This window comes from Astatotilapia calliptera, chromosome 7, assembly GCF_900246225.1.
Source record: "Astatotilapia calliptera chromosome 7, fAstCal1.2, whole genome shotgun sequence".
NCBI lineage: Eukaryota > Metazoa > Chordata > Actinopteri > Cichliformes > Cichlidae > Astatotilapia > Astatotilapia calliptera.
In genome coordinates, this window is record NC_039308.1 from 12,374,106 (window position 1) to 12,397,633 (window position 23,528).

The 23,528-nt window shown below is 38.1% G+C and overlaps 1 protein-coding gene across 3 annotated transcripts; it reads right to left on the bottom strand.

Moving 5' to 3' along the window:
• Positions 1-411: 411 nt before the first annotated feature.
• LOC113025426 (collagen type IV alpha-3-binding protein-like) lies at positions 412-20,270 on the bottom strand. 3 transcript variants are annotated; one of them, XR_003272792.1, is made up of 19 exons: positions 19,586-20,270; positions 17,916-18,050; positions 11,461-11,577; positions 11,251-11,316; positions 8,401-8,508; positions 8,078-8,216; positions 7,247-7,330; positions 6,597-6,754; positions 6,417-6,509; positions 6,245-6,331; positions 6,041-6,133; positions 4,899-4,994; positions 4,582-4,714; positions 3,971-4,041; positions 3,704-3,832; positions 3,466-3,595; positions 2,219-2,355; positions 2,059-2,106; positions 412-1,533 (listed from the first exon to the last, which is right to left on the bottom strand). XR_003272792.1 is itself a non-coding variant. In XM_026173143.1 (18 exons), exons 1-17 carry the CDS (start codon positions 19,694-19,696, stop codon positions 2,228-2,230), a joined length of 1,875 nt encoding a protein of 624 aa, XP_026028928.1. In that variant the 5' UTR covers positions 19,697-20,270; the 3' UTR covers positions 1,664-2,106; positions 2,219-2,227. The 3 variants fall into 3 exon arrangements, 2 of the variants coding, with proteins under 2 accessions (XP_026028928.1, XP_026028926.1); XM_026173143.1 differs by lacking the exon at positions 412-1,533 and having other exon boundaries at positions 1,664-2,106; positions 8,078-8,213; XM_026173141.1 differs by lacking the exon at positions 412-1,533 and having other exon boundaries at positions 1,664-2,106.
• Positions 20,271-23,528: the final 3,258 nt, after the last annotated feature.

Genomic DNA, 23,528 nt, shown 5'->3' on the forward strand with positions numbered 1-23,528 from the left:
GCAACAAATGACCCCAAACAATACAAACTGGAGGATAAACTTATTTATTCCACTTTAAAAACAGGGCAGAGCCATGTTATCACAGTACATTTATAAGTTGATCCCACAGCATAAGTATAAACAGATTTACAAAAAAAAAAAAAAAAAAAAAAATCAAATTACATTCGGATTTGACAAACCTGTATTACAAATGCCTGTTTTAGGTGAATGAGCTTCAGCATGGTGTTGTTACTCTTAGCTGCGTGGCTGAGCATCATTTTATATCGCCAACATTTTTCAGCAAAGAGCTTGAAAAAAATTAAATGCTTTTGAGTGAAGCCTGAAACAGCTACAAATCTGCCAATGACACCACCCCAGAAAAACAAAGAAAAAAAAAAACCACTATGCTCTCAACAGGTGAAAATGCAACTTAAAAAAAAAAAAAAAAAAAAAGAAGTACCCTGGCAACAATACTGATATCTTAAATTTGAAGCTTGTAGGGAAAAGAAATCTTTATCCATCCTGTGTGCTTGACAAAAAGAACTTGGCTTTTAACATTTACATTTTTACATTTACTTAAATGTTTAGCAGTGTATTGCATGAAAACTGTTCCTAGAAAAAAAAAACAAAACAGGGATGCACTTCTTGTGAACCAAAAACAATATGGCCAACAGCAATGGTTGGTGCCAGCAGTTTGTCTTTTTGGTTATTTATTCCCCTTCTGCCCAGGGAAACAAACAATTATAAAAAGAACCGACCCATTTTAAAGTCATGGATCTCTTCATCACACCGCGTTATATAACGGGAAAATATCGGCAAATGACGTCACTATATCAGCCAACAAGGCCAATATCAGGAGGTACCGATATTTTGGTGCGTCACTAATAAGAAAAACTTTACTTAAGCTAAGCAGAGTCTTACTTAACTCTATAGACTTAACAGTCCTGTACATGTACAATCGACATCTTCAGACAGAAAATACATGATACAAAGACATTTTAACCGATTAATTTTGTAACAAATCCCAGAAATACTGACAGAAAAGTTGATGGCTTCTAGTAAAATTAATCCAAATTTGATTCAGAAATCTTCAGAATACTTGTGAAAACATCCTGCCAGCCTTCTGTAACATATCACATGGTTCATTCAAGCTTTAATTAAACATTAACAAGGGGAGCATAGCCATGAGGCACTTCACTAGTGATTTCAAAGGGTGCACTAAGAGCACCCTCTTTATCCAAGTCTGGATCTACAGTTTGCTGGAAAACTAAGGCATTTGGGCTCAAGTAAAAAATAAAAAATAAAAAGCTTTGCAGATCTTCAGCAAAAATGCTAATGTCACTAATTACAATTCATGAAACACTTGAAATATGTTCAAAGACACTCCAACATATTAACAGTGATGTAACTATAAAGCCATACAGGTAACGTACATGATGTCCTGTCCCTCCTTCAGAACCAAAAAGAGGCGTCTTCATCAGAGAGCACAAGTCAGATCAAGTTTTAATGTCATAGGGGTCATGTGTGAATGACAGCCCTCTGGACCTCTGTAACCTTTAGAAAAGATTACAGTTGGCTCAAATCATTCATGTTGTTTTACTAGGAAATGTGAGCAGCTTAAAGGAAAGCTGTAAATGTACGAGTTAGGTATTTGAAAAAATAAACATCAAACCAGAGCTGAATATTTAATTTCAATTATCTAACATTTCTGTTTATTTTTACAACCTTACAGAACATAGATTTATATCATTTGTTCTCTCTAAACAGAGACAACCTGATAGCGTTAAAGATAGCATTAAGTGCTGCTGCAGGGACAAGAACTAACTGCCTCACAGCTGGCCGGGTATCTCTCAAGAGAGACATTTGGAAATCCTTTCTGGGTTACAATCGTTTAAGTCTGAATGACTGCAGGCCATCATTTTCTAAATGAAGTCCCATTTCAGAGATTATATTATTTGAGGTCAACATATTTTTATTTGAATTCAGAAATCAGGAAGGGTGGGAGCCCTTTAACCCCTTTTTGAGGGGAACTTTAATAAATTCTGTTGAGGACAACAGAGCAGCTGACAATTTGCTTACAGTGTGTGCTTAAAGCTTCAGGTGAAGTTCTGGCCTTGCGTTTCAACACTGAAAAAAATGGAGATGCTTTGTGTTGATTTGTTGCATTTGTATTCAACAAGTATTCAGTGGTAAAAAACACACACACAAAACATTGGAACACTTGTGTGTGATGTCTTGCCTGTGTGCTTCAGAATAAGATGGGTTTGCCAGCAGTTTTTTCCTGGACGTAAGAGGTGAAGCGTTTGAGGAACTTGGGGTACTCCCTCTTAGCCACGGCCCTGAGCACAGAGGCAGGAGCCCAGCCTCCTGGATTCACTGCACACAGACGACATAAAGATTATTTCCAGCTTCAAGCATACAGTAAAGAAAGAGCACTGAATCATGGTTAACCCCATTTTCATACATTAAACATTGATATAACCTACCATAATTAGTAAACATATGTAGGTAGCTTTCAATTTAAAGTCACTACGTTTGCATGGCTCTTTGTTTGGGCCCGCTGGCAGAAAGTCTACTTAATGCTAAAGAGGGAAAAACCTGAGCCCCAGCAGTAAGATGTTGGCATAAAAATCTGGCACATGAGATGTTAAAAAATGAAAAAGGCAGATTGTTGCTCCTCCCTTAGCCACAACTCTGTTCCTGTTAAAAAAAGGAGTTCTTCCTCTCTGCTATTGCCAAGTGCTCAGCCATGTCCAGAGGCTGTAAAGTAAATGAACAAACTAACAATTTTAAATAGAGCCCGACCTATATGGGATTTTTAATGCAAATACTATATATTTTTTTCTTTCAAACAAACCAAACATAAAGCGATTTCCCTCACTTTTACTATGTGCACTTACTGGACTTATTATTTTACTGTACAAGTCATGGATAACTTGTTTACACCACGCCCTTCTCTACTCAGATCTGATGATTGTTGTGTTTTGTAGCATTCTAAGCATGTATTGCCAAAAAGGGAAGACACTTTGAAGAGTGATTCTTTCATCTCTTTACTTTTTAAATTTCCATTTATTGGCTGTTTTAAATGAAGGTACCAATCACTTATTTTGGTTAAACTCAAATTCTAACTCAAATGGTGATTTTAAATGTTTGGATGAAAATGCAAAATTCATGGACACCAGATTCATAAAAATGAGACTGTTCATGCCTTTATAAGTGAGCAAACTTAAAGATTTAGCAGGGGATCAAATAATTAAACTGTATCTAATGAAGTTAAAGTTTCTGGAGATAACACCACTGAAAAGGACTGAACAATCTCTCGCGGCAGCGATGCGCAACCACAAACCAGTCTCCCCCTAATGATTGAATTGTGTTAAAAAATAATAACCAAAAAGACAGAAAGACAACAACAACAGTAACCCACTAAACAACCTAAACAGCACCCTGACTGCTAACATCAGCTGTGGCTAAAACAGTGACACACACCATTGGCGACATAGGTGATTTTACAAAGGATGTTGTCCCTGCTGATCTCTTTATCTCCGTCTGGTGGACTGACGAGTGTCTGGCAGATCATGGCAATGTTGATTTTGGCACGCACACACCTGCTGGTTGGCTGTGGAAAGCGATAGGATAGAGAATGAACAAATGTGTCAGCATTACACATTTATTTTTTTAAAAAGAAGAAGCTCTGTGTCAGATTTCAGGAGGCTTGACTGCTCACCAGTGCATTTTCATGATCCACAGAGAAATTACAGACCAGCCAGGTGTCTGGATCATTCTCATTGCTGGCCATAATTTTCCTCATGGCAGAAAGGTATAACACATCCCTCTGAGAGGCAGGCCACACCCGCTGCAACACAAATTCTTTCTTGTTGTTTCAGATGTGATAAGAATGATTCATGCTCTAATCAATGGTGAGGTATTTAAGTAGCTTAAAACAGTGTACTTCACTGCATACAGTGTTTGATACTCAGCTTGTAGCTCTCACCTTGTGTGTTTGATATACAATAACTGCATTTTCCGACAGCGTCTCCACAACATTAAAGTTTTCAATGGTAGCTAAAGGAAGCAAAAAATAAAATAAAATAAAATAGCAGTATTACATCAAACCCATTAAATATAACATTTATAAGAGGGTTTATTATACTCGTTTCCACCTCCACAGTCTACTGGACTAGTGTTGCACAATTCAGTTTAAAATAAGGATTATTTATCTCATACTGAGCTCTGGCGCAGCCCTCAAGTTCAGCCTCAATCTCAAACAAATCATTTTCTCTCCCCCTTCCCTTTCAACCAGCTTTCTTTTGATTGGCTGCTTCTTGTAAACTGGGATCCTCTTTTCCTTGTAATATGGCGGTGTTTGTCACTGCTGATAGTGTAATGCTTCTGATACACCCACCAAATAAGAAAACACAGACCACTTAAGCACACATATCTCATATCCACTCTCTTTGTAATCACAGATCAAAGAGTATATAAAAAAATAAATAAATATGAAAGTGAACATTTAGAGTTCACTTTCATATTTACAACACACCACTACAACAGCAACAATTGTCTGAAATTAGACTTGAATTGATTTTAAGTTCACAGACTTACTCTCCCAGTCACTGCGGTAGGCAGTGTCCCAAAAGTAGTGGCACACCTCATGACCAGTCACCCCCTTTACTGAATGAGTGGCCTTCAGCGGATCCAGTACAATCCCATTTTCTTCTACCTCTCTCCTGTATACCTGGATACATAAGGCACATTTATGTGTAATCACTTTTTCTTATATAACGAGGCTTAAACACATGTCATCCAATAAACTGGTTTAGATAAATGTTACGTTAAGAACAAATTCAGTTTACAATAACCTTTTCAAAATAAGTTAACACGCATGCAAGCACCATTTTACATTCAGATCTTCCTCATACCTTCATTTCACCTTCTTCAACGACCAGCTGCCAGTTGGCGTCTCCACCAACATCCTGCAAGGAGTAGGTCATGTGACTCTGCACCATCTCCTCCACCTACAACACAAAGCCAGGAGCGAAAAGAAAAGATGATACTGATCAGTTTGAAAAGATTGAGAGTAAATATATGGCTAATAAAAACCGAATGTGGACAAAAACTTAAAACCATGTCTTAAAAGACAAAATATTAACTTCCTACTTTTAGAAAATTTATCAACATTGGAAATAATTCATTATCATTAATATGAATAGAAACTGATTACAGCTGTACAGTGCCTTCCTTCAGTCTGCAAAAACATCGACTGACTTGGGTATTGTTCAGGAAGGAGTAGCTTTTTTTTAACAATATGTGAGGGGCTACCACAACAAGTTCACCAATTATTATTAAAGGTCACTCTCAGATTCTGCCCACCATGATTTTCTTCCAATAGGAAGGGACCCAACCTCTAGAAATGCTATGTAACATTCACTAAATGTGCTCTGGTTCTCAAAAAGGTTCCAGAACAGCACCCTGTTAGTGGAAATGAAGAAAAGTGTCCTGAAACCACAAAACTGCCTTATTGATGATCGATGTTTGTAACAGGAAAACCCACACAGCCCATTTACCAGTTTCCATCCGTTCTTAAGAGGATGATTAGTTGATTTGCCTGCTGCACTAAAGAGCACAGGCTTGTTTTTCCTTTGTGTCATTTCTCTAGTAGTAATGCTGGATTGCCTACATCTACAAATCAGGCACACCTTAGCAAAATGAAGGAAATTAAATTGAAAAGTCAAACGAGAAATGTGAACAAAAATTAATCGAACCTCTAAATGCTAAAGATGATAGAATCTGGAACATTAAAGTTTTTTTAAAATTCACAGAATTTCTTTCACAAAACATTAAGAGCCCATTTGCGCTTTCTCTGCGTACTACCAAGTCTTACATTGGACACAAATAAAAATCAGAGCTAGCATTTCATGCTGCTAGTAAATCCTCAGTAAATGCAAATGCCTGTTCAAGAAGTGGGCATCTATATTTACTGAGGATTCGACAATCTATCATGGCAAACAATGAGTCCACAGATGATGACAAGTAATAACATCTGAGTGAAGGGTTTAACAACCTTGTTGGAGAATCTGTGAGTGCCGGAGCTTGAATAGGCATCTCCAAGAGAAACGGCGTCAGATCTCTGTATTCTTGTCTTCTCAGTTTGAGACTAAACACAAACAGAAACAGGTGTTTTTAATCACAGACCTGACAGTGTTTAAGTGTATAATTAGTGTATCTAAATAGTTGATGGTAAACTGTACTCTGATATTTAGATTACCTGTTCTTCTATTTTGTCCTGTCTGTCAAGAGCAGCTTCCACTGCATCAAAAAATTCATCCTCATTGATGAGGCTGTTTGGACCTTCCTGCCAGTAGAATGAGAACATTAACTGAAAGGCTCTCCTATAAGCCATTATTAATATTGTACTGCGAATGAAATTTACACATTACCTCATAATCTGGACCTCCAAAGTGAGACTTTTTCTTCAACTCATTGAGGGCTGATTTGTAGCTTTCCTCTATTCTTCTTCTCTTTTCCATCTCCTACACACAGAAAATAAGCCTAAATTTGAAGAAGCAAGAATTGTAGATGAAACTCATCTGGACACTGTTGAGCCAGAGATTACAAACCTTATCCAGTCTCTTTTGCCAGCTGTCCTCTCTCTTCACCATCAGGTCGATGCAGTGGGACAGAGTGGCTAAGATTCCAGCTGTTGTAGCCTTGAATGTAATGGCCTCTCCCTTAAAATCTATGCCATTGATTCCTTTGGGATTCAAGGACTGGAGCACTGCAAATCAGAGGAGCAGAGGAAGTACAGTAAATGCTATGAAAAATAAACATAATTTTTAAGGCTTTATCGCTTTGCCCCTTAAAAAGTTGAGTGTAAATGTAACTATTTTGCAAGCTTTAGACTTCCTAAAGCCTCTTCTTACTAGAGGTTTCACAATACATGGGCTCAATTAAAGCAGAGATGACCATACTAAAGCTTTCCTTTCTCAGTGACATCATACAGATCTGAAAGTAGAAACTTACAACTCACAACCTGCAGCATGCTGGCTATTGGTCTCTGGCTGCTATTACCCTTTCTCAGAGCTTTCTTATATGCAAGTTAACAGCTTTTGGTACAAGTTATTTTTTAATATTTTAACAAATAACTTTGATAACTCTAAATGACATGTGATATCACAACCTGATATTAGGTATTTTTTCAGTGATCTAGACAGAAATACATTTAAAAACAAGTTCACAGGCTCTCTGAAAGAGTGCCCGCAATACTCACATTTTTCTTTGCTGCCATTATTGTTGTGCAGAAACTCTCCATCTGTGCGGGTGTTGGGAAAGTCATCCTCATCATCTTCCACAACTGGGGAAAAAACATAAGAAAGGTTCAGGGAAACACAAGAAAACCAAACAGATTTGTGTTGCTACAGGCAAGTCTTTTCTTTCAGGACCCTGTGAGGGCTACAGAACAGGAAAGCACCTAGTGGCCCATTTGCAACTTAAGCTGCAGCACAGATAAAATCAGACTGACAGATCGCTGCTGTGCTGCACAACATGACAATGGTCCGGTTTCATCTTCAGAATGAAAACAGGGTGAGAGAGGCAAAGAGGCGCAGAGAGGGAGGTGAGGAGAACAAAAGCAGAGCTTTATTCACTGCGGTCAACGACAGTGCCCAGTGCAGGCTGCCGTGAACAAATGTTCAGCCAGCCAAGACAGTATGAGGGGTGGGTGAGTCACACCACATAAACACATTCCTTACCAGACCCAGCCCAAGTTTCTCCTAAGCAAATATTTATCATCAGTTCTAGGTAAAATATGAATGCTAAAGTTTGGGTAAAATGAAGGGAATACATTCAAGGGAAAAAAAAAACTGAAATCCTCATTTTTGAGAAGCTGAAAACGAAAATGTTTGTTTTGGGTTTTTTTTGCCTGAAATGATCAACTATTTAAATCCAGCTACATAAAAAGAAAGTTGATTTAAAAAGTTTAAAACGCTCTGACCAAGTGGATTTTTTTTTCTCTTTCAAATGTTAAAAAGACAAAATATATATCCAAACTGGATCACCAAAACAATGGTTTTGTAGGTGTGTGGGTGGCTGTGGTTCTTACTTTTATCCCTCTGCAGTTCATCCTTTGACACAGCATCTGCACAGCTATCAAAGTATTTCTGGAGTGTGTCCACCTGCCTGCACAAGATATCTCTGAACGTCTCCATCTCGGCCAGCTTCTCTCTCAGGCTGTGACCCTTCTGAAGAAACAACAGATTTAGCTATAAACCTTAGTTTACATTATCAACATGCAACCAGACAAAAATGATCAGCCTGTGCATCTACAACTAACCAAACATCACAAATAGAGCCCTCATGTGTACAGATCCAAGACTGTACCCACTGACTTCCTCAGCTCGAGTAAACAGTACCAGGAAAACTCACCTTGAAGGAAGATGTGGAGGTGGCAGAGTAGCCACTGGTGGCTGAGGTGAGAGACAGCATGGAGCCATGTCTCCGCAGACTGGACTCAGAGCCATAACCAGAATCAGCCTGCAAAAATAAATACAGCAAACTGTAAACAATTTAGTTTGTTACAACACCTTTGAAAATGGATTGTAATTATTTAATAGGAGAGCTGTAAAGCAAAGCAACTATATTCCAGGAGGACAAAAAAAAAAAAAAGACCGAAAACAAACAAACAAATACATCAGACACATACAGAAAACAACAGTTAATTATAAAAGACTAAAAAAATCTGTAAAAATAAATAAATAAACTATATTGTACTAATGTGGTGTTTTCAGTGGGAGAAACGTTTCATGACTCATCTGTTTCTGTTTAGTCTCAAGTCATCCAAGTGACTTCTTCAACAACATGTTTCTCCCACTGAAAATACTACGTCCAGATGAACAGAATCAACTTTTTAGGATATGAGCATAAAGCTTGGGAATTATGTGTAAATACACTGATCAGTTTGACACTTAAGCCATGTTTAATATGAGCATATTGCAACACTAATAGGTCCCCTTTAAGAAAAATCAGAGACACTAACCAAGTTCTTTATAAAAACAAATATGTATCTTTTTAGCTTTTTCCTTATAAAGCATTCAGATGTAGTCACCATTAGTCCTACTATTCTATGACAACAATTTTAATAAAAATTAAAATTAAAATTGTTGTCAATTTTTTAATAAAAATTGTTGTCATCCTTTGAAAAACAACATACAGTAAGTAAACACTGAAATTCTTTTCACATTACATTCAAGCAGGTACAACAATTTTTCAGACACCATGACAACAGCAGCACGTGACAAGGTTTTAGTGACCATGACAGCACAACTGAAATATCAGCTGGCTTCCTGTAAGCCAGGCTGGTTCAATTTGCCTCTTACATAATAGACTGGCCCTCAAAATAGACAGTAATGACAACACAGAGAAAAGGTTCAGCTGCACTGACGAGAAACAAGAGCTGCAGTACCTGTCCCTTTAAAAGATAGTTTCAAGTTGAGCCAGCAGAGGGCATGAAACGTAAACGCACATGACAGGCACAAGAGCTTGGGGTTACTGTCGGTCAGTGACCAGAAGTAGCTCTGCCTGTGTTCAGATGGATTTCTGTCACTGCTGCTTGCCCTTTAGCCAACATTCTGCTGCCCCACTGACTTAACCAGTACAAATGGCCCTTGCTAAATGTTTATATAAAGACATTTTAACCTGTTTGATGACAAAAAAGTAACTATCCAAGCAAGTAGAGGGTTTCTATCCATGGCAGGATAAAAATCTGAAAATACAAATTAACACAGTATAAAGTATCAGATGTTGGATGCCTTGTCAATAAGACCCACACACATGCACAGGTCATTAGGTTGCATGCTGCAGGGTAAATAATAGGTGTACAAATATTTAGTGTGCCTGGTGATTACAGCCCCACTGAATACATATAAACATGCTCTTTGGAAAAAAGAAGATGCAACATCTGGTCCTCATAGAAAGCCTTCTGCCTGAGCAGAAACAGACTTTATCATTTTCTAATAATGAATAAGTATAATAAAATAATTGTATAAGGCAGACACAATATATTAGATTACAGTACGTTAGGCCATATATCTGAACATACAGAACTTAAAACAAACATAGTTTATCTAAACACTGACAGTATCCTAGGAACAAGAGTTGCTTCATTTTAGGATGTGTCACTTTTTCAAAGTGTAAGATGACTGATCCCTGAGCTTGTAGTGTGTTGTGTCTCCCTGGAGACGCTGGTTGCTAAGTGCTGTGAGTAATGTAGTTTAGACAGGGAAGCGGGGCCTTCTAAGAAGAAGGGTTTTAGGCAATGACTCATTGTGGGTGGGAAGGCCGGGTATGCTTGTATATGCTGAAGATTCATTCTTTGTTATTCTTTGTCCGAGTCACTGGTGCTTAGATGATCGAAGACGGGGAGGAGGAGGGTAAAGAGCGGGGATTTCCTAAAATCAAGTACCATGTGTGAGCAGCATGTGTGTAAGCAGAGAGGCAGAAGGCGTGGTAAAGGAATATTGCATTTGAAATGAGTGTAGCAGGGCCCCTTTAAATAGTCACACACAAAATCTCTATTTAAAAATTAGTTTGTGTGATTTCTTGCCTTTTTTAAACACAGGCATAAATGCTAAATCACACATGCCACAAAGAATTATCTTTGTGGCAAAAAATGCAAAACATATTCACACATGTGACATACATTGAGTAATATGGATGTACATGCATAAACATAAGAGTGTCCTCAAAGCCACTACTGTCTTTTATCCATGGAATAAATATGCTGGCTACCACTGTTGCTCTCCATGCACTAAAACATGTAAATGACAAACTTCTACTCTAAAAGTGTATAAATTCACTCTGCCACTGATGCCAAAGCAAAAAAAAAAAAAAAATACAGATTGCATAGTCATGGGTTATCTGAGATATCTGGGTAATGTCAACAAAAATGATTTAAACAAATCTTAGTTGTGCTCTTCAAACAGCTTCCTCAGCAAGTTACCTATGTGTTCAGTGTCTGTGTTTGAAAAAGGATCATGCTAAGCCTCAGCTAACTCCAGTGTTAGAATAACTGAGCTATGTATACCTACTTTGTTAAAAAGCCCTTACGCACCAGTAGAGAACCGTCTAGGATTAAAGTGCCCACACAGAGTACACAATTATGGATAAAAATAAATAAATATGAATTTGTGCAAACAGAAACACGTGCTGTAACACTACTGTGCTACAGACAAATGCACAAGAGCTCCTACACTCCTTTGGTCTTGCCAACAAACGCACCAGTGGTGGAGGGATGATTATTCTTCCCTGGACTCCTCCCTTCTCTCTCCTCCCTTCTCTGATACTCTAAGAAATACATACAAGCACACACACAAGCAAACAATAAACACACACTTACAAATCTCTGAATGAGATGACATCTCTAAATATGACAAGAATTTGATCTCTTTTGATAACACCAGTTCATGGTCTGCTGTATTAAAGACTTACCCTGTGCAGTTCAATCGATTCAATCCACTGGTGTCTGTGCTCGGGGTCCTGAGCTCTGAGGTACCACACACTGTCGTTTACACTCATATCCAGCCGGCACTCATCAAATTCATGAGGCTGAAAAAAAAAAATATACACACAGAAAAAGAATATAGGACAAAAACTAGGTTAATCAGTGTGTGAGATTCTGGTAAATGAGGCCAGTTATGGGAACCAAGCTGACTTGATATCTGTAGTGATATAGCCATAAAATTCAGAATTTGCTTTCATGTTCTTTTCAATCCAACAGGAAAACCAGCTGACTTTCCTGTTTAGGAGAGCACAGCAAGGCATATGTGAGGGGTGGTCACCCATGAAAGTAGCTATTAAAAAGACAGTCCAAAAGCAAACTGCTGTCCCTTGTATGTTACATGGTGGGCAGCAATCTGTTCCTGCTTTTCCTTTAATAATAGCCTGTCTTTAGTTTAGACCAATCTATATATCACAAAGTGATGGAAGACAAAGAAGAGTGCATGACAGGCACAGAAGTCTCAATTTTAAAATGGTGTATTACAGGTGGAGCAGTGGCAGATAACTTGTAAAGCATTTTTGCACAATGGAGCACACTCCTAATAGCTCTCCAGTATACTGTCAGAACTGCAAATCCACTGTGTTGGTGTTGCATGCAACCAGACTTTGTGTGACAGTAATGGAAGAGGTAATGATGGTATTTACGTATGTAGCATCAGACCTTGTGAAAAGACACTTCTGCAGTTAAGTCCCAAAGCTAAACTGCTTTCAACGTCTAATTGCAAAGGGTAGTATGAGTAAAAGCCTGGCTTGTTCAAAGAGTCACAGATAGAGGTTAGAGGGCACAGAGAAATGAAAATTCTTAATGAACAGAAATGCAGTTTAATAGAAGGAAAGAAAAAAAAATCTCTACTTTCGTATGCTCGCCACAATAAATAAACACATCTGTAACCTGTATTTATTGTGTTTGCAATAAATATAACAAATTTAGTCCTTTATAATGGAGGGCTATAAGGGGATCCAACACTGCAAAGACTTCATTGCCATGATTTTTTTTCCAGGGAGAAAAAGTGACTGAAGTTAACAGTTTTAGTGTTTAATTAATGCAATTATCGATTTCCTGGGTTACTGAATCAATATCAACTTGTGAGGGCAAACATTGTAATTTTACTTAATTGATTATTCCAATCTATGAACCTCCATTTAATCTATAACACATTAACACTACTATAAAGTATTTTTTTTAATTCTGTGAACCAAGCTACATAGAGCTACATACATTTACGAGCAATTATGAGCTCACTGTCTAATACAAGGATGAGCAATTTATTTATTTTTTTGAAATAGTTCATACTAAGGTAAAGTAAGCAAAGGGCAACACACTGGGACATATGAGTTGAAACATGTCGTCACAATGAAGAGATTACTTAAATAAAACGATTACATGGTGCATCAACTTCTAAAGTAGTTTATATCGGACTGATTGTCAAATATGTACCACTGCACACGTCATGAATGAAACTTAGTGTGCATACACTTATGTTATAAATGTGAACTCAAGGCAGACAGTTTCATTTGTTTCCAAAGAGCAGTCAAATATTTTCCAGTGAAAAAAAAAAAAATCAAACTTCTTTTGTCTTGATAGACTCAACCCTAATACAGCTCTGCATCAACACGTTCCTAGAATATTAATGTCCCGGGACAATCCAAGACTGGCAGTCTGGCATGTTGTGCGATACTGAAACATACAGTCCAAGGGACAGATGAACTGGATAGGATTCCTTTATTGTCCCTCTTCACAGTAAAACAAGATTTAATGTGCAACTCTTCCATATAATAACCTCTCCGTTAAAAATAACCAAAGACGGATTGATTTGTTGAAATCACCATTAACATGATTTTTGGTCTGTGGATTTCATTTTTATTTGATTTTATCACATAGCACCCCAGTCTAAGACAGTCTACTGGCCATACTTTGCTCTTGTGTGATCTAATACGCTTCGAGATGGCTTGAGCTTAACTGCAGAATGCTTGAGTCCATTGGCAGAGTAAGAAATGGCCCACTACAGGGAATTTAAGTAGATTTCATTGGAAGAGTGTGGTTTGACTATATTGCCTGGCATCTGGGCAGCACTGGAGCCAAGAGCAGATGCTCAATGTCAATACCACAGCATCTGAGTGAATACTGAATGCCCTCCTAATCAAACGCTCATTTAGGAGTTACCAGCAGCACTTACATAAAACCAACAGCTGTCACAGAGACACATGTGAAGAGGAAACAAATGCAAGGAAGGAAGTAAGCATGTGGCATCCTTGACCCTGTATCAGTTAAAAGAAACAAAGGACTGGATTCAAACCTACAGAAATCACAAGTAGCTGTTGTCTTTGCATTTTTCATATATCTAAATGAGGGAGATTAACCTCCATATAAGCAATGACCACTCTTTTTGAGAAAAATCACTTGTTAAAAGCTCCCCCACTACTACAAATATTGCTTATCTACTACAACTATACTATACTAAAACTATGGAAACACACGTGAGAGAGCTGGTTGCAGTCATGCACAAAACTTGGAAGTGTATAAATCTGGATTCTGGTGACATCTGGTTGCTGGATGTTGGCCTACTAACAGATAATCATGGCAAATAGGAACCTGCACCAAGTCTGAGAAGTTACTTGGATCCAAGGGAAACAAAAAAAAAAAATCCATTTCTGACATGCTCTTTCACAAGATGACATGGCATGCTGACAACAAACACAGCCACATGAGAAAGGCAAGCAGACGAAAAAAACAATTAAATAAAAGTGCATGGATTGTTTATTCTCTGTCAGTTTATTTGTGCAGTTTGATGAATTAACTATCAAAGTGAATATGAAGGCCTAGTGAATACATGTTGTCCAGAGTCCATTACCTTATTAGTCCCCTGTGACCATGGACAGAACAAACAGGCATTAAACAAAGGGATGGATATTTTAGATGTGACTGCAGTAAAGCTCTGAAGGTCCCCTGACAAATCGATACTTTTTTTTTTTACATCTTCAAAGGCCAATATCTAATAAAGGTTGGCTCAAACATGCAGTTCTCTTTGCCTCATAATGTTACTTTCACTATTTAACCTAGATATTTAGAAATCTATCTGGGAAAAATAGCAGATTGTGACCATTAGTGATGCCTTTAAGAGGGAGTGTTAGTGAGTGATTATTTCAGCGATTCTTTTGATTCTTTTTATTCAGGGTATTGTGCCGTTCTCCTTGCCTGTGTTTGCTGCCAAAGGCCTCTGGCAGCATCCCCCACAATCCCTGCCTTTATGTGAATTGCTACTGTACTTTATAATTCACGCACCTATCTCTAGCTATAGATATCCATCCATCCATCCATCCATCTATGTGTGTGTGTGTGTGTGTGTGTGAATTAGTATCAGAGACTATTATACAAGTGGCTGTGTCTATGAATCTTATTTGTTTGGTAGTTTTCCACCCAGCACGGTAGATAAATAACTACATTTTATGAACTTATTTACAGCTAAAATATTTATGGTTTGGTCATGAAAATGATGAGGCAAAACAGCCCCACCCTGTCTCTATTCTCTTATAAATATAAACTTCCTACAAAGCACCAAAAAGCGTCCCCTTCTGTCCTCTCCCATCTAACCTCTTTTTAGCTTGTGTACGTGTCTGCAGTCACAATCTCCCGAACTGCATGAATAGGAGTACAAGAAAAGAAGTCACAACAATTCAGTAGAAGAAAAAAAAAGGAGGAGGGAGTGAAACCACAGTAAACCCTGAAACACCCTACTAAACTTTGAAAGAGCTAAATGTAATCTAAACAATATATTAATTCTCCACCTAAATGAACTTCAGACATATAACAACACAATATAACAATATAATATGTTCTTATTCCTTCAACACTGAACTAAGACCAAGTGCCAGGAACATTTTTCTGCATCTGTCTGGGACCAAAACAGGATTCACTTACAGTCATAGTAGAGGAAGCATTGACTCACCAAGTGGTCAAAGGGAAAAGAAAAGCTAAATCAGCAAGAGTCAATGATGCCATGAACATTTTCTTAGTTACTTACACAATAAGGCACATGTTTCTTCACTGTGAAGGAAGTCACACACTATCAGGAAGAGACACACTTGCTGGCTAAAGGCACCTTGCAAAGCTTCACTGGCATTGGTCTATTTAACTTCTTCTTTTTCTCCAACTCTTTCAAGTGGTTCATTGTGACATAAATACCATTGCAGAAAGACCCAGGATATCACCATCCATTTTTGCATTTACCTCATACAGACGAAAACATCTACTGCTCACCAGTTCCAGTGAGAGAGTCTAAGTAGGCCAGTGTGCTTATTAACTGACCATGGAGCTAAAAATGGCAATGGTCATGTCAGCCTTTGTAGATACACTTATCCTACAATCACATTATAACCACAACTTGGAACAAAATGACAAAACAGTTCAGGACCAAGTCAACAAACAGAAAACAGACCGACTCAGAAATAAATCTTGAGCTAATAAAAGTTAGCAGGTGATTAAAGGATAATAGAAGAAGTTCCTTATCAATTCCACATTTTCCACACAATACTTTAATATCAGAGATTTAACTGTAAGCCTTTATCAGTTTCACTGCTTGAGAATTTCTCATAGTCAAAGCATTTATAACAAACTATAATTTATACACCACCAAAGAATCAATGCCAACACTACGAATGAGCTGATGAGTTATTGGAGGAGTCTTGTTTGGTTTACCCAAAACTTAATATTGATACTATGGAAACTGACCCCAAGAGAGAAATAGTCTCAAACACATGCGCACACGCACACACACGAAATGATGCATTAAGCAAAATCTCTTAACTGTCATTACCCTGAATAAAATCTATTAGGAGTGCAACATAGACTTCCGTTACTTCCCTCTGGAATAAAGATATAATATGTATGCAGTTTGCATAACTGATGACACTGAACCATTAAACAGAAGCAGCTACACTGTCTCCTAGTTTTCCCCTCCTTTTTCCCCTTCACAATAATATTAGCATTTATTCTGAATAGTAAATCTCTTCCAGCTAACATTAGGTCGTTAACTTGTGGGTTGGACCATATTTGAACACTACACCATCTGAGAAACTATGATTTAAAACAAGATTTGTGACTAGTACTGATCTATTCTAATTCTGTTTTACTAGTATTAAGCACAGGTGTATAGATAAGTTTGTCCTGTAAAGAGGCTTATGCACTTCTCAAATGGCTGAAGTCATGACAGAGCATCTTTAGGGTTGTTATCAGCAGCTGGGAACATTATCTCAAAGATAAGAGCAAGCCTCACTCCAGAGCACATCCACGGCATTCATGAATTCATGAACTGAATCATCTGGAAACTTTGGAAACTTGTTATTTTGGGCTGGAAAATAAAATCTTTTTTATTTGATTTGAAGCTTTATTTAAGCTTATTGACAGAAGCCATTTTTTTACTTTTCTATTTGCACATTATTATTTTTTAAATACTACTAGCACTGTAATTTGTATTACTTAATGTTATTTATTTCATTTTTGTTCTGATGTTCTATTGAGTAATTTTAAAAATACGTTTGATTATTTTCAAATTGGTACATTAGTCAACTACCAAAATAATCTTTAGTTGCAGCCATAGTATGCAGACATGACATTCATGTATGTTTTGTTATGTGGAACATTTTTAACCTTCAGTTTGTTTCTATTCCAATGTAAAATTTTGATTTTGAGCCCATAACAGAAATGACAAAAGGAAGAAGTCAGAAAACTGTAAACATTTGACCGGTGAGTATGGTGTGATTGTAAATATGGCTAACTGATTCAATGCAATGAAGCATGTTACTCAATAGATGACATACACTAAGTAAGTAACACGCCTGTCACTACACTGCAATAACTGTCTGTGAATGGACATCACCTGCTATTTTTCCAAAAATATGGGGTGTTTTCACTGGAGTGAGAAGCTAATTCCCTAGAGAGTGCTGAGCAAAAGTTAATTTTTAGATGTGCTGGGAATGGTTAAAGCTGAACAAACAGATCTAATAGCAAAGCGCTGCCTAGAAACGATAACTTATTCATTTCCCCTGTTACTGTTTGGAAAGAGCCTGTCAGAAAGAGCTGACCTCGAGATCCCAGTGAGAATAGATGAAAGGTGAAAGAGTGGGAACATAAATTTCTCTGACAGGATTATATGAAAGATCTGATGAGCATGGTGATCTCTGCTTCTAACAGCTTGGAGTTGTATTTTTTGGTCTATCCTAATTACAGTTGCACAAGAATGAGAGTCACATGATGTAGTTCTTAGTGAAGTGTTAGAAGAGCAGCCATTCTTGCAAGATGTTTTGTAAGAACCACATTTGCACAAGTTTCACAACTTTAGCTGGTCAGTAATCAGTCGCCTCTGGTAAATTACAAATGCAGTACTCACAGTAATAACAGCTTTGCTAAGACAGAGGGAACCCCGGCAGCCATACTCTGTCTCATCCTGAGACTTGTAGTAGCTCAGTGTGTTGTTTTTCAGCACAACCCAACGGTCCTGCCAGCCGTGGATGTAGTTTGTCCACTGAAAATAAAAATTAGCAGCGTCAATACTTTTCTATACTGGGGGACAAGAAAGTTCAAACACATGTGCAATTTAGTAATAAAATTAAATTTTTAACACCTCGGTTCCCAGTTGCCCAAGGCTCATTATGGCTGATCTATGTGAGGTTGAATTTCAGCCTTACTGAAGAGCTACTGTAGCACAAACTGCTGAAAACTTCATGGCTACTTTTCAGCCAAGTGCCCAAGCTGACCACTTTCAACCACAAAACACCCAGAACTGGACCCTAGAGCAATTGAACAAGGTGACTTGCCCTAATAGATTGTGTTTTCTTTTACTTCATGAGGACAGCCAGGTGAGCTGTTTACCTGGGGAAGAGACTGCTACCTACCGAATGCACTTAGGAAAAAGGCCTGCAGGCTTAAGAAGCATAATGCTCTCCTTGGAGACCTCAGGTCCATTAATAAGGATGTTACTTTTACAGCTACCACGTGCATTAACACTGTTGCGGACTACCTGCACAAACTGTAAAAACTGTTCAAGGATAAAATTCAAATACCAAGCATCTAAGTCCAATTGTGCATGTGTGGGATGGACTGATCTGTGGATCATACCCCAAGATGGGACTGAGCTGTTCTGGCTCCATGAGGAGTGATCTAGCCAAAATGCTAGATACTGATGCTGGCAGTTGTACTGCTGTTTGGTACCATCTGAACAAGATAGTTTCTGTGGTATTAGACTGCACTAAAACAGCAAGCATTTTCACAGTAGGGGACTGAATAAATCAAAACAAACTTAAATTTTCCATGAAAAACATTCTGACACATAGAATTTAATCTAAGGTTTAGACTCATTAAACCTCAAGACCTATGACGTATGTATAGCTTAGTTCGATTTAACAGGTGAGCTCATCTGGTTACAGATCTGCTTAATCGCACAATATGCTTGGTTAGCAGGTCAGCGTGCGATCTGTTCAGAGACAGCCTGTGTACAGTGAGATTACCACATTAGCTTGTCAGCAGCTTAACAAATTAAAACCTTGCTCAATTTGCCCAAAAAAGGGTGACACACATGAGCAAAACCATATGGCAAAATAGGTTACAGAGATTAGACTTTGTCTACCAGAAGACTTAACAGTCCCTTTACTAAAGAAAATCAGGACAGTTGAACAACAATACTAGTCTAGTTATACTAAGCAAACGTTTTGTTGAATTGCTTTACAGTACAGGCTTTAAATAAATGTTACATCTAGTAGCTTGAGGGCTACAAGACCTGTGCATTACACAAGCTGGTCATCTGGTTTCACTGGGGGCTTTCCTTTTACTTCAGAGGGATTACTGGTCTGATATAGCTATAACGTTGATGGAAATGTTGTTGGGCGGATTCACTGGATAACCTTTTCCTAAAGGAGACATACCACGATTTGTCACCACATTACCCAGATTTTTTCCTGATACGTATACGGACACAGCTGTGCCACTTAGACCCACGGGACATGACAGCGAGACTGAGCGAGGAAAATAAATACATAAAAAAGGCTTTCAAACGTGACTTACCTTACTAAGGTATCCGCTGAACTCGGCGATGCCAATGGGATGTCCAGGCTCTTCTCGAGGCTCTATATCTTCCTCAGAACCGGAGGAGTTCCAACTCTGATTATCTGACATTTTCGTAACCTATCTCACTAACACCGGGGACACAAACCTGGCATATGACGTTAGGTTTGGAATGACAATATAGTAGCCCAGTTTCTTGGACCCGAAAAAACAAACAAATAAACAAAACAAAACCAAAAAAGAAAGAAAAAACGAGCAACAGTTTATAGAACCATGTTGCGCTCTTATCGACTGACTAATATCTTAGGACACACAAAATCAACAGCTAGCTCCCAGCTAGTAAACGTTAGTTAGCAAAGGAGGTTTCAACACATTTTCTGACAGAGATCAACGTTAGCTGAGTCCGGTACCTTAGCTGTCAACACCGCTCTACCGCCCTTTTCTTCAGCGTTCACTGAGTCCCAGAAATAAGAGACTCGGATGAAAAGCAGATAAACGTGTTCAAAATAGCTTCAGTATTTACGACTAATCCGCAGTAGAGTTTCAGAAAAACGCCGTGACCCTTACAGCGCTTTCTTTCCTAGGTAGGTTTTTGACAGCTATCCAGCTCAACGCCATGTTCAACTGACGTCTGGGGCTTCCTCTTGGTTCGTGCTAGAGCGCCTGTTCTCAATTGTGTGGTGCGCAGGGGCGCTGGCTGAAGCACGTCATCAAATCCCCTCCTAAATTGGAAACAGGCCCCGCCCACCTTTTATAGTAGCTTACTGTAAATACATTTAGAAGGGCTAAAAAATACACTCCGGAGTTCGAGAAAAGAAAATAGCTTAAGGTGTGCTGAGGAGAAAAAAGTTTTTAATAAGTTTAACAAGGTTGAGGCTTTAATCACAGATATTTTTAATATATTGTATAGTTAGCCTTTATTATCTTGTAAATCAGATGCAAATACATTATACTTTTCCTCAATTGATTAGTCTTCCTTAACAAGATAATTAGTTAATACAGCCCAATGAAGAAAATACAATTTAACATACAAAACAAAATAGTCTGGATAAAATATTTAATGTCATAACAGAGAGAATGAGGAGCTTCTTCCCCCAGGCTATTCGGGCCCTGAGCCAGGTGTAGGACTCTCCCACACACATCACATCACTATATAACTGGACTCTCACACACATCACATCACCACACACACCTGGTTTTTCTTCATGCACACTTCCTATAATTTATAATCTCTTTCTGCTATTTTCACATTTTTTTTTACTGTAAATTTCTAAGTTAAATCTGTAAATTTTGTATAACCTGTAAATTGTAAATACTGTAAAACCACTGTCATTTAATGGTCGGGCATTGCACTGCACAGCTACAAGCATTTCACCTCATGTCATACTGTGTATGGTTGTGTGTGTGACAAATAAAATTTGAATTTGAATTTGAACACTCTAATTCTAGTTGCTTATTCCACATTGAATAACACATTCATTCATAAGAAATCCCTTCCCCCTGTCTCCTGTTCTTGTTTAATATAAGCCTGTACAGACCTGTACTTATGGCAACCCTGAGTCATATGATAATCCTTAGGCAATATATCTATCTCAGACTATCAGGCCTTGTCATGTGAAATTCAAACAGCAGTTTTGTCAGTTACAGAAAGGAAAGGAAAGGAAAGGAAAGGAAAGGAAAGGAAGGGGAAGGGAAGGGAAGGAAAGAGGAGAGGAGAGGAGAAAAGAACCATGTCATGGGTGTTTTTTTTTGAGTTGGATGCATTTTCATGAAACCATGAGACTTCGAAACCACAAGACTCCTGTTAGGAGCACAATCCAACTATTTTCTTCCATTAGAGGAAAAAATCTGAGTGGCAGGAAGATTAAACTTTTAGACATATTTTCAACAGCTATTTCACTGCTGCAGTCATTACAGTAAAGTGAATTTGCTTATCAGTCTTTACTCAATAGAAATAAATTTCTGATATTGAATTATTTTATCGCAATCTTTTTAACAGAGCCATTTTAAAGCATTTATTTTCATATGTTCTGTTCGCACAATTAAATTTTTATCTGTAGTTTAACCTTGTGAGACAGAAAGAACTGAGTATTTTCATTGGAAAAAAATGTGTAAGAAAAGCAGTATTGGACTTTACAAGTGAAATCAGCTGTGGCTGAGCTTCTACAAGCCAATCCCTTCTTTTCATATTAAGTCTCTGAAAATCCAGGCAGTCGCTGGCCAACTCGGTGGTCTGGTCTGGGAAAGGGTTTGTAACATGTTGTTTTACTAGAGAGGATTTCAGCTGATGATTAAATGGGGCATACTAATTATTTCAGACTTGGAGAATCTGTGAGTCATTAAGAAGTGAGGAGTCAAGAACTAGAACCACGAGTCAGATAGGGCTGATCATGCAGTAATGTGATTAAATCACATCCTCTTTTGAGCTGAATATTCCTCGTGGGTCAGCAGCTCCAAGTGGGTAAAAAGGAAGGAAACAGCTGCTCCATCAGGTGCCACACACTTCTCTGGGGGCAGGAATATTTATTCTCAGCGAGGTGAAAGAAAGTATTAGATTTAAAAAGGCATGAGATTTTTAGCAGTTGGTTGTTTGGTAGCTCTGATTGTAGTTTTCTTCCTGTTACAACCAGTGGTTTAACTGTCACAAAGAAACTTTCTCCATACGGATGTGATTGTTGATCAGTTGCATTTCTTGCACAATAATTCGTTCAGAAGGCCGGACTATAGGCTTGGATCAGACTATGATCTGCCTTGCGTGCCCTCTGCTGGTGGTCTATGGTGTAGATAACAGATAAAATTCCCTCTCTTTATCTCTGTGTATGGGTGAGTGGATTTATCCCATACAGGTCCAACAGCTCGGACTATGTATAGTTGATATCTTGGAAAGGTTCTTCAGAGAAAATAAGAAAAAAGCATTAGAGTTTTTCACCAGTGAAAGCTTTCTTTTTCACATGACCATCATCATTCACTTTTTTCAGTTTTTTTCTGTCTAATATGAAATTACTCTTCTTATACTTGCTCTTCACATAGTTTCTCTTCATTGTTAGTATAATCGCCCAGCTCACTCTCACTGCCTGTGCACTCTGAACCTACACTTTTTTCAGAGTGTTGTTGTTGCTTGTTTAACCACAATAATGGTTAACTGCAACAGGTTTTGACATGTCTGAGTCATTATGTTTAAGGTATGACATTTGTACTGTAGTAAACTGTACTGTAGCTTTGGTGACTGTGACTGTGGCTCAGGAGGTTGAGCAGGCCATGTGCTAGTTGGAAAGTTGGTAGTTCAAACCTTGGCTGCTTCAGTCTGTATGCCAATGTTTACTTGGAGAAGATACTGAACCATGAGTTGCTCCAGATTGGTGAGATGAAAAGCAGTTAATTGTTGGGGAAAAAACAAACAAACTGGTGCATGAGATGTTGTATAAAGCATATGAAGGGAAGGTGGGGTAAGTTCAAGTCCATAAAGGGCTTCCATGGTTTTTCAGATTGCTACATGCAGAAAATTAAGTTTGAGCTTTTGCAGTTTTAGGGCTTTGCATACTTTTTTAAATTACATATGTTAGGTTGTTTAAAGCACAAAGCTCTTTAAGACCAGAACTTTTCATGTACTTAGAAAATCACTTTTAAATGTCAGGTGACATCAAAGACTTATGTAAAGATACTGAAATTCATTGTTTACTTCCTGGAAGTCAGTGAGAGTTTTACCAGAAGCTGTGTGAAATCTGAATGGTATTATTTATCAAGTCTGAAGTCTGGAGCAGTTAGTGGCCACCCTCTGCTACAGTCTGTTTCTAGTTTATGTGTCTAGTCAGAGTTCTGCTCTAACATCTGCAAGAATGGCCTCACGGGAGAGCTGAAGATCTATATGAAAACGCTCCACACTATGTTGGCCTCCTTTGGTCAATTGGTTGTGCTTATAAGTTTCGCTGTTGCTCTACTTTTG